The sequence below is a fragment of the Syngnathus floridae genome, chromosome 3, assembly GCF_059516105.1.
Source record: "Syngnathus floridae isolate MCC-2025c chromosome 3, RoL_Sflo_1.0, whole genome shotgun sequence".
NCBI lineage: Eukaryota > Metazoa > Chordata > Actinopteri > Syngnathiformes > Syngnathidae > Syngnathus > Syngnathus floridae.
The window spans coordinates 15,239,031-15,257,816 of NC_142415.1; the positions used below are offsets into that span (position 1 = coordinate 15,239,031).

At 41.7% G+C, this 18,786-nt stretch overlaps 3 protein-coding genes and 1 long non-coding RNA gene across 11 annotated transcripts; 3 read left to right on the forward strand and 1 right to left on the reverse strand.

The window, feature by feature from the left end:
• Positions 1 to 870: 870 nt before the first annotated feature.
• On the forward strand, positions 871 to 4,919 carry tfb2m (transcription factor B2, mitochondrial). The gene is made up of 10 exons (XM_088372231.1): positions 871 to 1,036; positions 1,478 to 1,814; positions 2,024 to 2,213; positions 2,347 to 2,438; positions 2,554 to 2,707; positions 2,775 to 2,923; positions 3,124 to 3,213; positions 3,303 to 3,359; positions 3,447 to 3,595; positions 4,096 to 4,919. Exons 2-10 carry the CDS (start codon positions 1,521 to 1,523, stop codon positions 4,283 to 4,285), a joined length of 1,365 nt encoding a protein of 454 aa, XP_088228357.1. The 5' UTR covers positions 871 to 1,036; positions 1,478 to 1,520; the 3' UTR covers positions 4,286 to 4,919.
• LOC148400763 (uncharacterized) lies at positions 2,030 to 5,883 on the reverse strand. Its single transcript, XR_015857788.1, has 3 exons — positions 5,591 to 5,883; positions 4,061 to 4,239; positions 2,030 to 2,676 (listed from the first exon to the last, which is right to left on the reverse strand). It is a non-coding gene; the product is annotated as an uncharacterized LOC148400763 (long non-coding RNA).
• cnsta (consortin, connexin sorting protein a) lies at positions 5,084 to 14,678 on the forward strand. Of its 8 annotated transcripts, none has more exons than XM_088372229.1 (14): positions 5,084 to 5,250; positions 6,829 to 6,941; positions 7,141 to 7,500; positions 7,620 to 7,739; positions 7,926 to 8,182; positions 9,096 to 9,126; positions 9,666 to 9,752; positions 9,964 to 10,045; positions 10,466 to 10,487; positions 10,575 to 10,632; positions 11,156 to 11,676; positions 11,919 to 12,098; positions 12,494 to 12,647; positions 12,779 to 14,678. In XM_088372229.1, exons 2-14 carry the CDS (start codon positions 6,929 to 6,931, stop codon positions 12,988 to 12,990), a joined length of 2,097 nt encoding a protein of 698 aa, XP_088228355.1. In that variant the 5' UTR covers positions 5,084 to 5,250; positions 6,829 to 6,928; the 3' UTR covers positions 12,991 to 14,678. The 8 variants fall into 8 exon arrangements, with proteins under 8 accessions (XP_088228355.1, XP_088228356.1, XP_088228348.1 ...); XM_088372230.1 differs by having other exon boundaries at positions 8,025 to 8,182; XM_088372222.1 differs by having other exon boundaries at positions 7,620 to 8,182.
• Positions 14,679 to 15,578: 900 nt separating this feature from the next.
• On the forward strand, positions 15,579 to 17,856 carry LOC148400765 (uncharacterized). Its single transcript, XM_088371042.1, has 2 exons — positions 15,579 to 15,643; positions 16,500 to 17,856. The coding sequence occupies exons 1-2, from the start codon at positions 15,579 to 15,581 to the stop codon at positions 17,737 to 17,739; spliced, it is 1,305 nt and encodes a 434-aa protein (XP_088227168.1). The 3' UTR covers positions 17,740 to 17,856.
• Positions 17,857 to 18,786: the final 930 nt, after the last annotated feature.

Sequence of the window (18,786 nt, forward strand, 5' to 3'; positions counted from 1 at the left end):
AGTAGTTATTTGACAACGTTTGAAGTGGAAGTCATATTCATATTTATCATATTTTAACAGGTTTATTCACATTTAAAACACATTTTTTATTAATTAATTTATTGCTCATCAAATATAAGAGGTAGCTTTTTTTTTAAAATTCCAGTAAATGTATTCATTGCAATTCCACATGTTAATGGGGTGCATATGTTGCTTCAAGGTCTAAGCATAAATGATACTGAGTCAGCTAAATAAACAATAATTTCATGGCACTTTTTAAAATAACTTATCTGGGGGCAACTGAATGTGGTTTAAGTTGTGAGTAGCGAGTATGAGTGACTCCTTTTAGAAACGACTCTAGTCAAAGGGAAACTCCAGTGTTGAGCTGGTGTCGAAGTGATAGTGATAATATCAAGGATATCAACATTAAAATCGTATCGATATATCTAGAATCCACAAGGGCGGAGCTTAGGGGTGGAGGAAAGAAATAACTTCAGGAAGGCTTCTATATTCGCTTCTGAGACAGCGTAACATGCAAAATATCAAAAGTGCAAATCACCAAATATGCCAAATGGCAAATGGAGCAACATAATAAACATGCAACGGCGCATGAAAACTAGTCATCCTTATAGACATGAGTGCATTCGCTAAACCGACTGCGTCATTGTGCCACATTAAACATGGCGACGTCGTTCACGCACACTACCGTTCTCACAACAAATTCCAAAATACTTAGAGGAAAAGCATAAACACACAATTTCATGGAAAACATACGATTACAACTAATTAACATTTGTCTCAAGAGAATGACGTTTTTGTTAATACCGTTGAATGTGGATATTTTCCAGAAATTTCCCTCCATGTGCCCGGACCAATGTTGCTGACGTAGTTAATATGCGACTACCAACGCGAGCGATTTTACTCGTTCATAACAAACGTGGGGTCACAATGTACGGAGCCAATGTCACAGAGTTTACGGGCAAACAGGCTTCATTGAGACGAGTTTGAAGGCCGGCCTTTGCTAAAATTGAATATACCAGAGGAGCTCCACATTGAGGCATGTCTTACTTCTTTATTCATCGTTGCTTAGTTAGTTGGTTAGCGGTAGAAGCTTACAGTTAGCACGTTTGCTCACGTAATCAGTTTCCTCCCTTGTCCCATCTTTTTGATTCAAAATATTATTCTTTACGAAAGTGGTTTTAGGACTAGAAGCCAAAAGCAGAACAAGTCATCGGTAATTAAAATGCCTGTTATTTTGTGCTACGTCAATGTATGCCTTACACGTGCTTGGAGGGCTAACAGTGCATTGCAGTACTGTATATTACAGAAGTAATAAACTTAAAGTAACATGACCCGTTATGAAACTTAAATTCGTGTAATAACTAATTTACACGTGTCTTCCTTATGGCATTTAAATCAGGCTGGAAGGGATGTACAAAATTGACATAACGCATCTTAAGACCCAAGAAATGCATATTTTATTCTCACCTCCTTTTAGGCACGGACCTCGCCAGAGTTCTTGAGTTCCTTTTCCACGTTTGATGGCTGTCTGCAGTTCCATCATGTCCGCCCACATCTGTAGGCTGTTGGAGCTGGCTTCACGCGCCTCTTGCTGTTTGGCCATCACAAGTCAGTCTTCTTTGCGAAGGACAATGTTGGTTGCTCCGAGAGTGCCCGGGCTCCCCATGCTTCACACAAGGGCCTACAGCCTTGATTCTTTGTCCCCTGGGCCTGGTCGGCCTACGCTTGGTGCAAACTCACAACAGCCCCGTGCAGAGAGGGCGTCCCCCTCCTCACCACTCGCACACAGGAACTTGTCTGCTGTGGCTATGAAGGTAGACACTTATCTGTTCCTAAACTTGGATTTTTTTCCCCAATGTTCTGTTTGTAGGTGTGGCCTGGCCCTCATGGGTCAGTATTCAAATGTTTTGTAGGTTTTACCCTGAGCGCTTGACATTGACATGGTTTACTCCTGTGCTTCTGGTTATCTCAACATTATAGTGGTAGAAGGGACTTAACATCTTTTCATTCATTATTCCCCCAGGGTCAATATCGTTCCATGTGCTTTAATGATTTCTTGGATGTCGGTGAACTTGAGGATAATATACGTCAAGCTCGGGCCTGTAAAAAAGTCAGACGCTTCATAGTGGACCCAGATTTGGCTAAAGTGATAGCACACCATCTGGGGCCTGACCTAAACAGTGACAAGACTATTCTCATTGAATGCAACCCAGGTATGTGCTTTGTCAGTAAAAGTTAAAATGGTCTGTAGTCTTCTGCAATTTGGCATTTGTCGCACACATATTGCATATATTGTTTTTTTTGGAATGGAAATAACAGCTGCATGCGTTTGTTTGTCGGCCGTAGGTCCCGGAGTGTTGACAAAGACCCTGCTCAATTCTGGAGTTCACAAACTTGTGGCACTTGAGACAGAGAAATATTTCTTGAATGAGCTGCGGGTAAGAAACCCTCTCAAACAGACTCTCAGGTTCCACTTGAGAAAATTGAATGCTGCATTGCTGAGTAAGGCAGTCTTCACGAGTGAATGAAATGGATGATGTTGCATCACTTTAGGGATTGGAAGCCCTTCTTGATGGTCAGCTGGAAGTGGCTCATTGTGACTTCTTCAGATTGGACCCGGTCTGGGGTGGAAGCAACAAGCCATCAGTAATGTCCACTGATAAACTATTCACTGACCTGGGAATTACAGAAACCAACTGGTCAGATGGTGAGAAACAGCACAAAAAGGTATTTTATTATATTTTGTCTAAATATTTATTTGTTTCTCTCTATAGACTTTCCAGTGAAAGTTGTGGCCATCGTGCCGCAGAATAAAGAACGTGCCATCCTGCTGAAGTTAGTTTATGCTCTATTTGAGCGGCTGTCATTCTACAGATACGGAAGAATAGAGCTCAACCTCTTTTTGAGTGAGCGGGAGTATGCGGTAAGAGGACTATGAGGTTGATTTGATTCAAACATTGTTCAAACACAAAAACATTTCTTGAACATGCAACACCAACAGAATAAATTCCATATTGCAAAAGCAAACAACTGTCTATGACACCGATATCTGTGCTTTCCTTTTAACGACTACCTGACAATATACCAAACATTGACTTGGACTGTATGTGAATTCTTTGTCAGGTCATGATGACTCCTGCTGGCCAAATGAGGCATTACAGACCCCTCAGTGTCTTGTGGCAGATGGCCTGTCATATTGAACTCCTACACAAGGTATACAGCGTGTCAGAAGATGAACTTTTACTCGACTGTGCAACCACTGACCATTTGTTATGTGTCCATATGTTCATTTGCATTCACAGGAGCCCTGGGAGTCGTTTGTGACATCCAAACAGAATCTACCTCCTCCCAAAGGCCTTGTAATGACTTATTCAATTACTAATGTAAACAGGATTGACATAAGTGCTTTTAATACAGTTCCACTTTTCTTCATTTTTATTCCTCAGCTTCCCAATGATCACATATGCCTAGTTCGTTTGCGTCCACGGGCCGACTTGTTCTCTGGCGGCCTCACACCCGCAAATGCCTCCACCCTGATGGTGATGGTCAAACAGTGTTTGGCAAAGAAGAAGGGGAGGCTCATTGACAAGCTTAAGTAAGCAATCACAGTTTTGCACAATTCAACAGCACGGATATGCAAACATTAGTTTTTCCAAATTTTAACTGAATTATTTTGGTTTTAAATGCCAAAAAAGGTAGAGAAAAAATATTCCTGTTGTGGACATCAGGCGATGAGAATTAACCACCAAATTCAAACTCGTATTAAAAGGAAGTTTGCGCACACGCACGCGCACAAAACCTAGCTCTGAGTGCCTTAAACCAAAACAAATTTCTGTGGTTGTAATATTTTGCTTTCTTAGACAGAAGCCTTGTTGCTTCTGTGTAGACTTTTTGCATCCACTCTAATTTTGTTAGCCGCTTACAGATGTTTGGGGGGGGATTGAAAAACATGGATGGGGATTGAAAAACTGACTTGGAATTGAATCCCAACCGCATGCACCAACTGTCCATTCATACTGTGAGGAAATTGGCATACACGGTTAATGTGAAACATTCTTACCGTTCTGCTCTGTCTCTTTGTTTTTCCTTTTAAAGTCTTTGGTCACCTGACAGTGGGAGTAAATTGTTGTCCGCGATGGGACTTCCACAAGATATCCTGACAGGTCAGCTTCATCCTATGCAGTATCTTCAGCTGTTCCAGATGATGGACAAGAGCCAGGAGTTCACTCAGAGCTGGCTCTATGAAGAGATCATGGAGAACACTGAGAAAGAGGGATGGGGCTGAAGTGCATGTGCATGTACTAGACAAACAGATCATGTCAAGTACAAAAAAGTGTAATTTATTAATGGTGAAATACAAATAACGATGATTAAACGGGGACAAGGTCAGTCCAAAATATATACAGATGGATTTCAAAGTATAATTGCTCATGTGTGTGAACAGCAGAGTAATGGACTCCAACTGTGTTTTATAACGTGGTGAAATAGAATTCATACAGTATGTCTTGCTGACCTTCATGTTTAAAAACCTTTGCTTTTATAGCAAAGTATGTAGAAGGTCATTAAAAGATTTCAACTTGAGTGCTTCATAACTACATTTTTTTTTTACTCATTGTAATCACTTCTGGAGGTTCTGAAGCGCTTGGTACGTTACACATTTTAAAAAATCTTTACTGCAAGTGCTATAAAGCTATATGCTTATGTTTTGAAGACTATTTTTTTAGTTAAACGGTTCACTTTTCCAATGTGGCATAATCTGTTTGACATATTGAGAATTAAATTCTATCCCGATTCTGTGGACTGTAATTTGTTTGGAAATAGTTATAGCCCTTTCAATTTTATTTTATCTATTTTTTTTGTCACGCAATTTCCAATACACGACCCCTGTATTTGAATAAAATAAAACATTTTAAACTGTGTGAATTTTGTTTGGAAGGCTGTCAAGATAAAACCAAAAAGTGCACAGTTAACCAAAACAGAAATGACGTTTTCGTCCCCCGATGACGTAGACACTAGCCATCCCCATTGTCGCCAGAAGAGGACGACACCGAGCCATTTGGTATTGGTGTTGCTAACATCGCCCCCGGTGGCCGATAGGCACCACTGTGACAACATCCTCGACAAAGTGTCACTGACGTTCAGATCCAAGCTGTCACCTTTCACCAACCTTGTCAGTGAGAAGTGGTGTTCCTGTTGGATTACCTGGCGATCGATCATGCGAAACAAGTGTTCTTCAGAAGCTAACAAAAAGTAAGATCACGTTAAAGCAAACGAGCGTGCAGTGACACAATGACATGGTTATAGTCTTGTGGGCTGTGCAGATGTGGAGGCGAGCTAACATTACCCAACGCCGCTGTATTCTGTACGACTCATTTGGTAACCGTAGCCCAAAAAATCCCATGTAAACTCAATTTGACCAAGATCGTAGCATGCGAACGTATGTATCGACCGACGCCTTCAGAATCTTTGCTCAGGTAACGTACGATAATGCTAATTATCGTAACCGTAGCCACTGTGCAAACGAACCCTGACAACATTCTCCAAAGAAGCACATTTAACTAGCTGACGCTTAACCAGGGTAAGCGCTCACCCTGTTGATAATCACGTGAACGTTTGATCAGCACGTCTCCTGTCGCCGAACCGAGCTTTGTGCTAGGTGGCACTGCATTAAGGCCCGTCGTGTTATACGGAAGATGTGCGACTGGACTACAAAGCTTGGTTAACTAAACGTAATGCGTGTGTTATAAAGACAGAGAAGACGCAAACGTATCCGAGGGACACTTCATTAGGTACACGACACACCAACACGGCCATTGATTCGATCCTGTTGGTGTTCCTAATGATGTTTCCTTTGGTTTGAAGTGTAATCTGTCCATACGATGTAGGTATTCCTCTTGGGTGGCCTTGTTTTTTTTCTTCCTGTTTGATGATGCGCGCTTTCCATTCCTCATGTCCTTCATTATTTATAACCCCCCGTAGAGAAGAAGAGAGGGTGGGTTGTTGGATGGGACACTTTGGGTCCGATGCTGTTAATTAAGAAAAAATGGCAAGTAATGTAACAATGACATAAGACATGGTGGTTGGTATTGATTCAATCTTAATATAAGAATAACATGATCATAATCTTTTGTTTCTATTCAGCACAGCATATAAAAATGTCTCTCCGTGTCTTCTGCAAATTTGACTATATACTGGTTGTGACTGTTTTATATGCATGTTATAAAGTAGCTGTGGCGCAAATACTCCAATATCACTTTTATATTGTACAGTGTGACGTTGGCAAACTATCCTATCATGCAAAGTGCAATGCATGACGTTCACTGATATACAAGCTTCCCTTTTTTTCTTTTCCTCTTCACACTTTTGTCACACACTGCAGTTTTGTTTTATTTGGGGTGGGTTTATTATAGAGGGGTTGATGTATACCCAGGATTGTGTCAGTTATCGATGTTAGTGTTACCTCCAAGTTTGCAGTTTTATATTTATTTTATTTCCATTATTACCGTTGTTAAAAACAGGTAGTTACATTTTTGTGAATTTTTTATAAAGGTTCATTGTTCCATGTGATTATAAATGTGTTGCAAATGGTTGTTATTTGATTACTGCATTAGCTGGATCCAGGGATTTGTTGTCGAGCTTCCAGATAGTAATACAAATATGTGGTACAAAGAGTCGTTTTCCAAATCTTGTTCTACAAGTTGTGACGATTTGTTTGGCACATCAGGAACGACTTTGGACCTGTTTTGCCCCTCGCGCACTGACTTCCACCAATGAATGAGTCAGGCTGGTCATAACTTGTGTAATGTGTGTTTTTTTTTTCTTTCACAGCAGCCATTTTTCTTTTCTCGTTCTCTTGTGGCTGGAAGGAGGACTTGCTTGATTGGTGACAGCACGCTTGAAAGTTTAAAGGTTGTCAGGGTGGAGCCTGATGGATCATGTTGGTGAGTGTGAGAAAGAAACATGTCCTTTGTCTGACTTCATACTTACAGTAAAATACTTCAGGGTGTCTTTTGACCAGTAGCCCCAAATATTTGCATAATTTTAGTGCCTAATATTACACCATATTGTGAAATCAGTGAGTGGATATCTCTTTCTATAGTTTGACCATGTTACTTTTGTGTCTTTCCACATTGTCTCCAGGCCAGTTGGACTATGAAGGCAGAATAATGGCACAAGTTATAGCGGGTGGGGTCGACCATTGTGACAACACACCCCACCCTGAACCTCACAACCTCAATGAGCTCAACCCGCTCACTCAGACGGAACATACGTCAGCTCTGAAAAATGATTCCAGAACTGGACTCCCCTCGAAAGCGTCTCTCAACAACAACGGGGAGAACAAGGAGGAGTTGGAAGGACACAAAAGCACATGCAAAGAAGAGGAGGAGGACACTGATGAGTTGATGAAGGACGAAGAAGAAGAATCAGAGGCATCCAGTTGCCTAATGCACTGCCAGTCTCCAGATACTCCCATGACTGATTCCTCCAATTCAGAAACAGGTACAGAAAGCATTACACGAACCAAAAATAAAAATGCACTTGAACTGTGAGGCATAAAATGCAGCCCTGGAATTTGGACACGGTGGTGTCTTGAACAATTTTCTCCTCTCCCTCTTTAGGAAGCCTGCTGGAGAATCCTTTCAGTCCTGGAACAAGTCCAGAACCTACATCCCCCGTACTCCAAGAAACCTCATGTCCCACCAGTCCTTTGGAAGTGGGCCAGACTGAAGTGGACTTGGGTGGGTTTGCTTCCAGCACTTCAGGAGATACCCTCACCACGGGGCCATTGCTTTCTCCTCATTTATCTTTCACCTCAGACACAAGTCAGAGTTGCACTGATGGACCTGAACATGTCTTATCAACTACTGCCAGAAATGCACAATCCACTTCAGCACCTCTTACCACTTCTTCTCCCCCCATTGAAGGACTTGTTCATGACCTTCACTTGAAGACGACATCCAACATAAAGGCTTCTTCTATCACATCTCATAGCCAAACAGCAGAGCCCTTTGCCTTCTCCACAGGGCAGATACCGACTGGTGCGCAATCCGTTTCTGAAACGACACTTAGACACTCAGATGAGTGCACTTCCTCTTCAGTACCCATCTCCGCTCTGATGGCATCCCTGGAACATTTGGCCCAGAGAGGAGATGATGATTGCCTTCCACAAGACCTTCATTGGGTAACCTCTTTTTCTTTATTTCAACACCAAACGCCTGTAAAAAAAAATCCTCACTATGCCATACCTCCGAGTTATGTTGTCATTTTGAAATATGCAGACAACACTGCAATCACAAGACATTCCTAGCAAATAGTTGAGCTTGCTACCTACCTGCTGGACAAGGTGTATGCGTTGAGATGTAAAGCATTTCTGTCATTGTGTTTTCTGGATGCGTTTAGAATGTGAACAGTAAGAATGTGCTCATGTGTGCAAGACTAGTTTGTAATGAAGCGCATAATTTCGTTTGATCATCGTGTTTAAACATGCATTTTGGGAATACGCAGATTTTTCAAATCTGCTTTTATTTTGGAAAACAATGACCATCCAACTTCCTTGTGTGATATTGCTTAACTTGTTTAGTTCTTTTTTTTAATCGCTAAATAATACCAAAGAAGCAAAAATAATTGGTTATGAAACAGTAACCGGGGAAAACAATATTTTTAAGACACTTTAATGTAAATAAAATTGTATCTGATTATTTGATTAGTCAATCACTAGAATAATCGATTCTGAAAATATTCGATAGTGATATGTTCAACTTGCAGATTTGATCGAATATATTTGATCCCTCTAAATACGTACTGGTCCTTTAAATTCAAATGTGAGAGCTTTTTGTGTCATCTGTACTGCTCTCACTTGAGACACATACACACTTGTTCTGTGTTTAGCCGAGCAACATAAAAGCGACACTGACACGGGCCGAGGAGAGGTAGAATTTCTGTTGTAGCATCGCCTTATTGTCCTCATGTTGTCTTTTTTTTCTTCTTCATTTTAATTGCATTTTGGTTGAAGCTCAAGTCTAGTTTAATGCTCCAGAGTGATACTTTTCTTAGAAAATTCCCTGTCATCATTTAAAGATAATCTCTTCCTGCAGATTGCCGAGGCCTCTGTCTGTCATGAAGATTGTATCCTTATCATTGTATGCGTAAGTCTTTATGTATTTTGATAGGCTTTTTATGGAGGGCAGATTTTGCTCTAATATGGAATTCCTAAAAAACACAATTGACTGTGCGTTAATGTACGCACAATTTATTGACATTAATTGAATATTTAATATTAACATCTGTTGCAGTATAATTAGTCCAAGGAGGTGCCGCACGAGCGGTGTCAGAGAATGTTATGAGGAAAAAAAAGTATGTAAGAGCTTGCGTCGAGCTATTCCCTGCATCATGTATAGCATCTCTGTGCATGTATAAAGGAGAGGGCTTCTTTCTGATAGAGGGCGTATTGAGCCCTGTCAAAGAAGGATTGTATTATGACTGCTTACATATATACATAAGCATGAGCACTCCTTTATCCTCTACACTTTTCGCTCTTCTTCTGTTTTGTCATTCCACCCGAATCAAGTTATGACAATAATAATCCATCTTTACTTACACACAACAACCTTTGCCATAACAAAGCGCTTTACAAAAATGTGTCTTCTTTAACTCGTGTTGTTCAGACCAGTTGGCTTTACAGTGCATTCAACTGGAGAGGCTTTATCACCAGAGAGTGTTGGACAACTTGAATGCTCTCCAGCAACAGTGGGGTAATTTACACGCATGTTCATATTCACGGTGCACTTCTGTCATGAAATCTATGTCGCTTGACCCCCCCACACTGAACTCTGCTCATCTTTGCTTTTACATCCAAGTTCAGCAAGCTGACTTAAAGTCAACAATATAGATACTTGGCCGAGTTTGACGTCTCACCAATTTATCCATTGTAATAATATTTATCTCTTTGCTTGTTCTTCATAGAAAGTCGGTGTATAAGAAGCCAGTGCAGTTTAGAAGCCCGACATCTGGACACTCTCAGAGACATCTGCCAGACGCACACTCGGTCAGTATGTGTCTTTTTAGTTTAGGTCTGGCATGTTAATATATTGAATGCAACAGTTAACCAAGTTAAAATAAAATAACATGCCAAGAAACAGACAATACACAGGAATAAAATACACCCAAGGTGGCTAGAGTGTCATGTTCGTGTCGCCACCTTTGCAAGTTAGAGCGTAACTGTGGCGGTGAGTACTGCAGTAATGGCTGAACTGCTACTTGGGCACTTTTAGATATTTGAGCTATTGTGCTGATTAAGTTTCACCTCACTTGACTCCCTCTTACACACACACATTTTAATAGCCCGGGAAATATGCTCAGGCTAATATTAGATTGGCAGTGTAATGAAGCGTCACCAAATCTTACATGTCTTAATTTACGAAACGAAGATTCCTCACCACCATGTCATTTTGTCTCCTCGTGGTAGACCAAACGCAGCAGATGCAGCGGTAAGATCATTATTTTGTCTCGGTAAATATAAATGAGTGATAATGGGTTTTTTTTTTCATGAAGTGTTTTTATATTTGTGTTTACAGTCGGCATCTCTGGGCGTAAGGCACCTGCTCGAACAAGGTGATGCATTACCTCCACAAGGTGAGCGAGAGAAAGTTGCAATCTGCATGAGTACAAGTTTGCAGAGATTTGTTTCTGAAGCAGGGTGTTTACCCACAGGCACAGCTGAAACGTGATTCGGTGGCTTTTATCAGGTCACAGCAACTTGTGAAATATGTGATCTAATGTTTGTAGTCAGTCGTCACCAGATTTGAGCAAATTGAATTTGTAGCTAAATTATTCCTTCTGAAATGTATAGCTTTTTTCTTTTTCTGTACATTCCAAGTTGATGTATTGACTATGACAAGAGTTTGTGGAATAGCTCTGATTGATTTGTTTTCCCCCCATTTCTCTTATCTTCGAAATTGCTAGCTTTTCTCCGAAAGACGGCTTATCTGGTGTTCGTTCATGTTTGCGAAACCCAAAGTCAAAAGCAAGCATTATCTACTGTTTAAGATATTAATTTAAAAATCTACCACTTCTTTTTAATGTCCTTGTTCTCTATACCAATGATTGTAAAACATGTCAATTCTTTTCTTCCCATTTTGTGTCTCCTTTCCTTCAGCCCGACACATTGAAGGTACAATGGAGAATAGAGCCGAAGACTCCTCGTGTCCACAGAGCAGCCATCCGCCCTCCATTAATCTGTCACCTCCACTGGATTCCCCGGACAGTCCCGAAAAGGACAGGGAAGCCCCCAAATGCAATTTAGAAGGGACGGCCGGTTTCCATGGGACTGAGCTGAGTGATGAGGTGGAGGGCAGTGACGGAGAACAAGGGGAGTGTCTGGAACGGACCACTTCAGCTCTGGGGGATGATTTGCACCCCTCTGAAGCTGGACAAATGGATCAGTCCAAACCCGCAGAGCAGCAGGGTGGAGATTTAGTTTCAGCACAGGAAAAGGAGGTGGATAGGGAAGACGATCGGTGCAATGTAGAAGAGGCAGCGGAAGCGCCGATGATGGAAGATGAGGCTGAAGAAGAAGAAGAAGGCAAGGAGGAGCGGAATGGGATAAATGTGGACGTGGAACATCTGCATCAGGAAACTCAAGTAGCAGAAAAAGAGGAGATTTGTCAAAAGATCAAGGTACAAATTTTGTTTACTAAGTGTTTCTATTTTTCTCATATTTTTAACTTGGCGACAAGTCAGTCTTCGACAGTAAACTTTTTCTTTTTGAAAATAAATTTGGTCTCAATTGTACAAAAATGAAGTTTTTCCCCCTCTTTTTAAAAATGTCCCAGATATCTGTTAGGACGGAGCAACTGGGAGTGGAACATCTGTTGCTGTTTCCTGCGTACTCTAAGCACTGCATTTGTTTTTGATTGCAGGAGGGAAACGAAAGCAGCCTGCACCAGGATGATGATGGCCATCTAGATGGTTTTCCGAAACACCCCAAGCTGGCCAGTGAGGAAGAGGAGGAGCAGGAAGAATATGAGAATGAGAAGGCTGATATTTTTCCAGAAGCTGTCACACTGGACGACATGGCGAAACTCATCACAATAGAGGAGGTCTGTACACCTTATGTAATAGTCCAGCCATGTACTCTATCGATTTTGATCTACTCTGGAACTATATTGTCTTATCTTCATATTCTGATCTAAATAGGATTTTTCTTTTTGTCCGTCCCAGAGACGGGCATTTTTTTCCAAACGACTCCGACTCGTTGATATTCTGCTAATGTGGTCTAACAAAGGCAACTGGAATAGGCGTCCATTAGTGCCGACTCGCCATTTATTGATTGTTTGGGACATGTACATAAGCACTGCCGACTGCAGGGTAATAAATGTTGGAGGGAGGATGGGTGATGTAGTTCACATTTCAGTGTTGCATATTGTGTGACGCAGTGACATCTAGTGTCGAGACAGAAGGTTTTCATCCTGTTCTTTATTCTGTGACCTCTCAGATATCTCCTGCCTATGGCCTCATCTCCATCTTGAAGAAGAAAAATGTTCCCTCCGACGAAGTTAGTTTGTCTGCTAGTCCGGAGTCCATATCCGATAAACCCACTGCCAAAAGACGAGTCCGCTTCAAAGTAGCAGATGATGGATTTGATAGTGGTAAGTTTCTGCTTTTGAAGCCTGATATTTGTTCACATTATACCAGTCGGATATTTCGCTGGAATAGACGCCAGCTACAGTACAGAAATTAGAAATTAAATTTAAGTGATTAATTTGAACCTGTTTTGCAGATGTTGGCGGCAGAGACTCATGCTTGCTTCTCTTCCTGCTTTGTCTGGTTACTGTGGTGATCAGCATGGGAGGCACCACCCTTTACTGTGCTCTGGGTGATGTGCACTCCTCCGTATGCCAGGACTTCTCAAGAAATGTGGACTTTTACTTTGGACGAATGCAGCGGGCTATAGCTCAGATCCATCAGTGGTTAGGCCCGAGTCCATCATAGCAGCAAGGAATCGACAATTGTCAGCTTTGTACAAGTCAGTCTCATCCCATCTTATTAGGGAAAAAGTGAGAGGAGCGTTTATGCTTCAGGCCGCCAGACTGGATTCGTACTTCTCCATGGAGAAACCTCAAGAACACAGGAAGAACAGCTGACACTGCTGTCAAATGTTTAAAAAAAAGAAAAAGTATTTGTAAACAGGAGGGCTGCAACCTGCTCTCTACACATGCTGCACAAATAATGGCCTGACGGGCATTTTGCAAAATTATTGCAACCTCTTCGGTTGCTTTAATTGACTTTTGGGAGGGGTTTGTTAAATCACAAATGTAAAAAAACAATAATCATGCATTGCTAAGTCTTAATCATGTCTTAATACGCTGAATGAATGTTCTCGGTCATATGTCAGGCATTTACACTTTGTATTTTTCAAGTTTTCTTTGTAATAGAAATGGAGCTGTTGCTGGACCACAGAAAATTTCGCCGAGTAACAACGCAGTTTTTAATCTATGCATTGTTCCACCACTGAGCAGTGTTTTTCTACTTGTACATTTATAAATCGATATAAATCATACACCTACAGGAATGTTTAACAAGACTGGTACGATCCTTTTTATTGTCGTAATATTGCAATATTATCCTCACACTAGAGACCTCCTGCAACTAATAATTCTTCTGTGGGATGTCATGTAGCATCGTGTTTCTGCATCTCAGGATTTATGGGTAGCATCCTCATTGTGAGAGCCACTGGTTTTTTTTTTCCCCCAATTTTGAAAGGCTATTTACCCTTTGGGTGGAGAGCATCATTTTTTATTCCCATTATTAAAATGTTTCTACATCCGGCATCAAAACATGTCGTGTTGCATGTTGTCGGATGCCGTGTGAAAATCTCGAACAAATAAGGCGAAGGTACAGTTTTTGCACCAGAGGAGCTTCCATTCGGTGTCTTATATGCATTAGAAATCATCTTAGATTAAAACAGTATTCATTCGTTCATTCATTCATCACATGATGATGTCAAGCATTGTAGAGTCCCTCTTGTTTTTATTTGCACGAGTCGTCTGGCTGGCTCAGGTGACTCTGAAAATTGTCTTGAATAGTTTCTATTTTTAATTTATGAGTCAGCGGATGCAAACATTTTAATTTTGTCACTTTTCTCATTTAATAATGTTGCACATTACAGAAGCTTTTAATTTTTCGTGTTGGCATTACTCCTCGGGCCTCTTTGACTTGTAATCACTATTTGTTTAACATGTATAATATGCTTGTATCACTTTTCTATCAGGCAGATTGGCTTGGCTGTCACATTAGCAGATCATGTTTTCAGACCATAAAACAATTTCACAAAAAGAGCTGACAACAAAATGTGTACTATTAGGTTCTGTCTACCACTGATGAGCTTTTTAAAGTTTGTGTATGTCCCTCATTAAAAAAGATAAAGACTCAATATATTAAGGATTGGTGGTAGAAAAAAAAATGCATTGGAAAATGTCATGTAAAGGTCTTTCTTGCCTGCAGATTTTAATGTATAAGTTGACTTGAACTTTTCTATTTTGTATTTTGTTTTAACGAAATCTTAACAAAGCATTGCTTCCAATCAGTTCACTGAGGTTTGAACTTGGGTAAAAAAAAAAGAAAATGTTTGATACTTGTTCATGTCTAACATGAAGTAAAGTCTGGGGTTGAAACATTGATTTACTTGTGTTTTTCCTTCTATCGTATTTGTTTAGGACCTGGCTCACAGTTGGAGTTTATATAACTCACTAACACACATCAATGTAATTATTGAAATTACCCAGTTAATCACTGGATGCATCTTACACCTAAATAGATCAAGGACCCCTTGAACCTCATTAAAATCTTTTAAAGATTTTTGTGAGGAATCATGAATCACACTCACTGTCCTCCAGGTGTTTTTACACATGTTGGAATATAATTCAAAATATATATAAAAATAAATCTTTGTATACAAATGAGTCCCATGGCTATAGATATAAATCACATCCATTGAATGAGATCCAAACAAAAGTGCAACCTTTGTCCTACTCAGACTCTACGGCGGACGTGGCCGACAGTCGTCTGTAAATTCAGCGTATCTGATACTGCGTCACATTGTTTTCCAGTCACGTACGCTATCCTATCACCAATTACTTTTACACTAGGTATTAGTTCAGGCCGTCCTGATTCGTCAAGGCCTCTATTTTAAATGGCCCTCTTATGTGTGTCATCCAGTTGTATTTCCATTGGGCACATGCCAAGTAAGCTACTCCTGTGGCAGTAAAAGTAGCTGGGTATGAAGAGGGGTGACAAGCACGTGATTGGCTGGGGGGGCCTTGATATGGTCTTGTCAACACTGTGCCAGCTTGCTGGGTGGCGCACTTTCTTATATCGCCTACTTTCACATGTAGGCGATATGTACAATTGTTGTGTGGCAATAGTGTGAGTTTCGTAGTACATCCCTCTCAGTTGAATTCAACAGAGAAGAACTTAAAACACACAAAATTGTCCCTAATACACTGAGCTCTATTCGCTACAACTCTGCTGCATGGTTGGTACCCAGTGGGCCGGGCTTAGCGTACCCTCCATTCAGGGCCATGGAAATGGTCACGTCAGAAGCCAGCTCTCCCTATAAGCACCTGTTCCTCTACGTCACACGGAGGTTCTAGACTGAAAAGCTTGTGATCACTTTCCAATGGGGAGCATGTGCGTAGACAGCACACACGCTACTATATATCCTCCACCATGGCTTTTAGCTCCATTCAGCGGACTGTGCACACACAGGATACGCATCTCTCTTCACCACGACATGGAGGTAGGAGAAAACTTCTTGAAGCAAATTTCACTTGTCTGTAGATAATAGTGTATTTATTTTGGAATGGAACAAAATAGCTGAGGGAAAGCAAAATAAATGAAATACTATTGCTGCAAAAGTGTGCACACCCTTTTCTAACTGGCATGTGTTTAGAGTTAACCAAACACATTCAAACTCAAGTTAACGGGAGTCAGAACACACCTGCCATTGTTTAATATACAAGCTGCAATGGCTTCTTTTATTTACACTCTATTTTGTCTCCTGTTTACATGAAGGACGTGGGTCGCCATGCAGCTTTATTATTGGCAAGTCTGAACCACCAACGAGAACAAGCTAACTTGTGTGACTGTGTCCTCAGACAGAGACAGGACCCAGCTCATCTCTATCCAGCACACAAGTACGTAAATCTGAGACTACTAATATTAAGGTGTTTTCTCAATGAAAAGGCACTTTTTTTGGTGTTATTTTTGTTAATGTACTATAGTTGCATGCAAGTGATACAATGGATATAAAAAGTCTACACACCCTTGTTCAAATGTCAAATTTCTGTGATCTCTCAAAATGAGAAAGAATTTCTGAACATTTCCAACCATTAATATGACTTGTAACATGCAAATCTTTTGACGATAGAAAAAACAACTGAGAAAATTTATATATATATATCTTTTAATGACCTACTACATCTACTTTTATGTTCCATCAGGTGTATTCTGGCTGCCTCCAGTCCAGTTCTGGCCAATATCCTCTCCTCAACAGGTTCCCTGGTGGATCTGCATGCTCCATGCTTGGCCCACTCTGTGCTGGAGCTAGTGTTAGACTTCATTTACACGGGAGTTCCGCCTACCACTCAGAGTTGGCAACAGTACCATGACCTACTTGCTGCTGCTCGCCTCTTGGAGATGGAGCAACTGCGGGAGGTTCTAATGAACGCGCCACCGATGGAAGTGAATGATGAAGACAGAGCCTCAAATGAGCCTTTTAGGACTTGTAGAAGTCATTTCCCTCAGGACTTGGATAACAGTCCTGAGTTGTCACGTACAGAGAAGAAACTAGGAGCCAGAGAAGACCAAAAATATGTAAAATGTAAAAATGTATTCACAGCCCGGTGCTGTGGGCCAGTACCGGTAATACGTCACAGCAGCAGAGACGCAATGTTGGGTCTCCAAGTGGCTTCTTGGGCAGACACTCACCATTACAGGAACAAGCGTATTGATGACTCACACGAGATAGCTCTTGCGGAAGACTCCTACGCAGGAAGCCACTGTGAAGATCCAAGTGTAAGAAACGATCACTGCATGAATATCCTGAAAGACAACTGTGAGACAAGAACACAGCATCAGGAGGATTCCAAGATGTCGGAATCCAAGCCACTCGTCACCATTAGGAACACTGAAGTCACACAGCAGCATGTGAGTGACTACATGCTTCATTCTGGGAGTTCATCACAGCAGTCCAGTGATGAAGAGGCCGGAGTCTCCGATAGTTTGGAACCTGCAAACCAAACATCCAGTCATTTACTTCTGGACAAGACAATGGAATATGAAAAAGTGTCTGATATCGGTCACAGTCACACAAACAAAGATAACACGGGGTCTTCCTCAAATGACGCTAATAGACTTTTAGTGATGAGGGAACGTGTGGCGTGTAAAAAGGCCTATACCGCTCCCGCCATGTCCGACCACATTCAAGCATCAACGTCCACGCCCAGCACGCTGCAGCCTGATCGTCGCCCGTTCCAGTGCTCGTTATGCACGCACTCCTTCAGCCAGCGTGGCACCTTGAACAGACACATGCGCACTCACCTGGGGGTGAGGCCCTTCTCTTGCCCCCGCTGCCCCATGACCTTTTCCCGCCAGTACCGTGTGACAGAGCACATGCGCATACACCAGCGCGGCAATGGCCTCACGAGGGACTTTACCAAGGCTCCCACCTCTTCGATTTGATGACACTAGACCAGGGGTGTCCAAGTCCAGTCCTCGAGGGCCGCATTCCTACATGTTTTCCAAGTTTCCCTCGTTAAACACCTGTGCAGGAGCCTGATCATTGAATCAGGTGTGTTTAACGAGGGAAACTTGGAAAACATGGAGGAATGCAGCCCTCGAGGACTGGACTTGGACACCCCTGCACTAGACGCTGTGTTGGTGTGTTTAACGCTGGGGGTGTTAAGGATCAGAATGGAGCAGGGCGACCAAATGCAGCTTGGACCAGGGTTTATTGAAGGGACCTTTTCCCTTCAATAAACCCTGGTTGGAAGGGAGGACAAGGGGAACAAGCCAACAGAACCGGCAAACTAACATGACTTAACAGCCTAACAAATATCAACAGAACTGACTGACAGGGCTGGCAAATAAAAACCGAACGAACAGAGAGACATGAGACAAGAAACCAGTGACAACAAATAACCCGAAAAGGGTGTGACACGAAGACAGGACTTATATACGCGACAGGTAACGAGAGGCAGGATCAGAATGGAGCAGGGCGACCAAATGCAGCTTGGACCAGGGTTTATTGACGGGACCTTTTCCCTTCAATAAACCCTGGTTGGAAGGGAGGACAAGGGGAACAAGCCAACAGAACCGGTAAACTAACATGACTTAACAGCCTAACAAATATCAACAGAACTGACTGACAGGGCTGGCAAACAAAAACCGAACGAACAGAGAGACACGAGACAAGAAACCAGTGACAACAAATAACCCGGAAAGGGTGTGAAACGAAGACAGGACTTATATACGCGACAGGTAACGAGAGGCAGGTGACTTTGATTAGTACATTGATCGTGAGTAGACACAGGAAGGGAGGGGTGAGTACACAGACGCGGTCAGAAACCATGACAACCTACACATAATAGAACAACCGGGGATGAGATGTGACAGGGGGCCCTCAAAGAGCTTCAGTCATCTGTTGATTATTTTAGTCAATACAAACATATTTGTCTGAGAGTTTGTTCTATTTTAGTCAGTATTAAAATTCAAGAAAATAAAAATGTT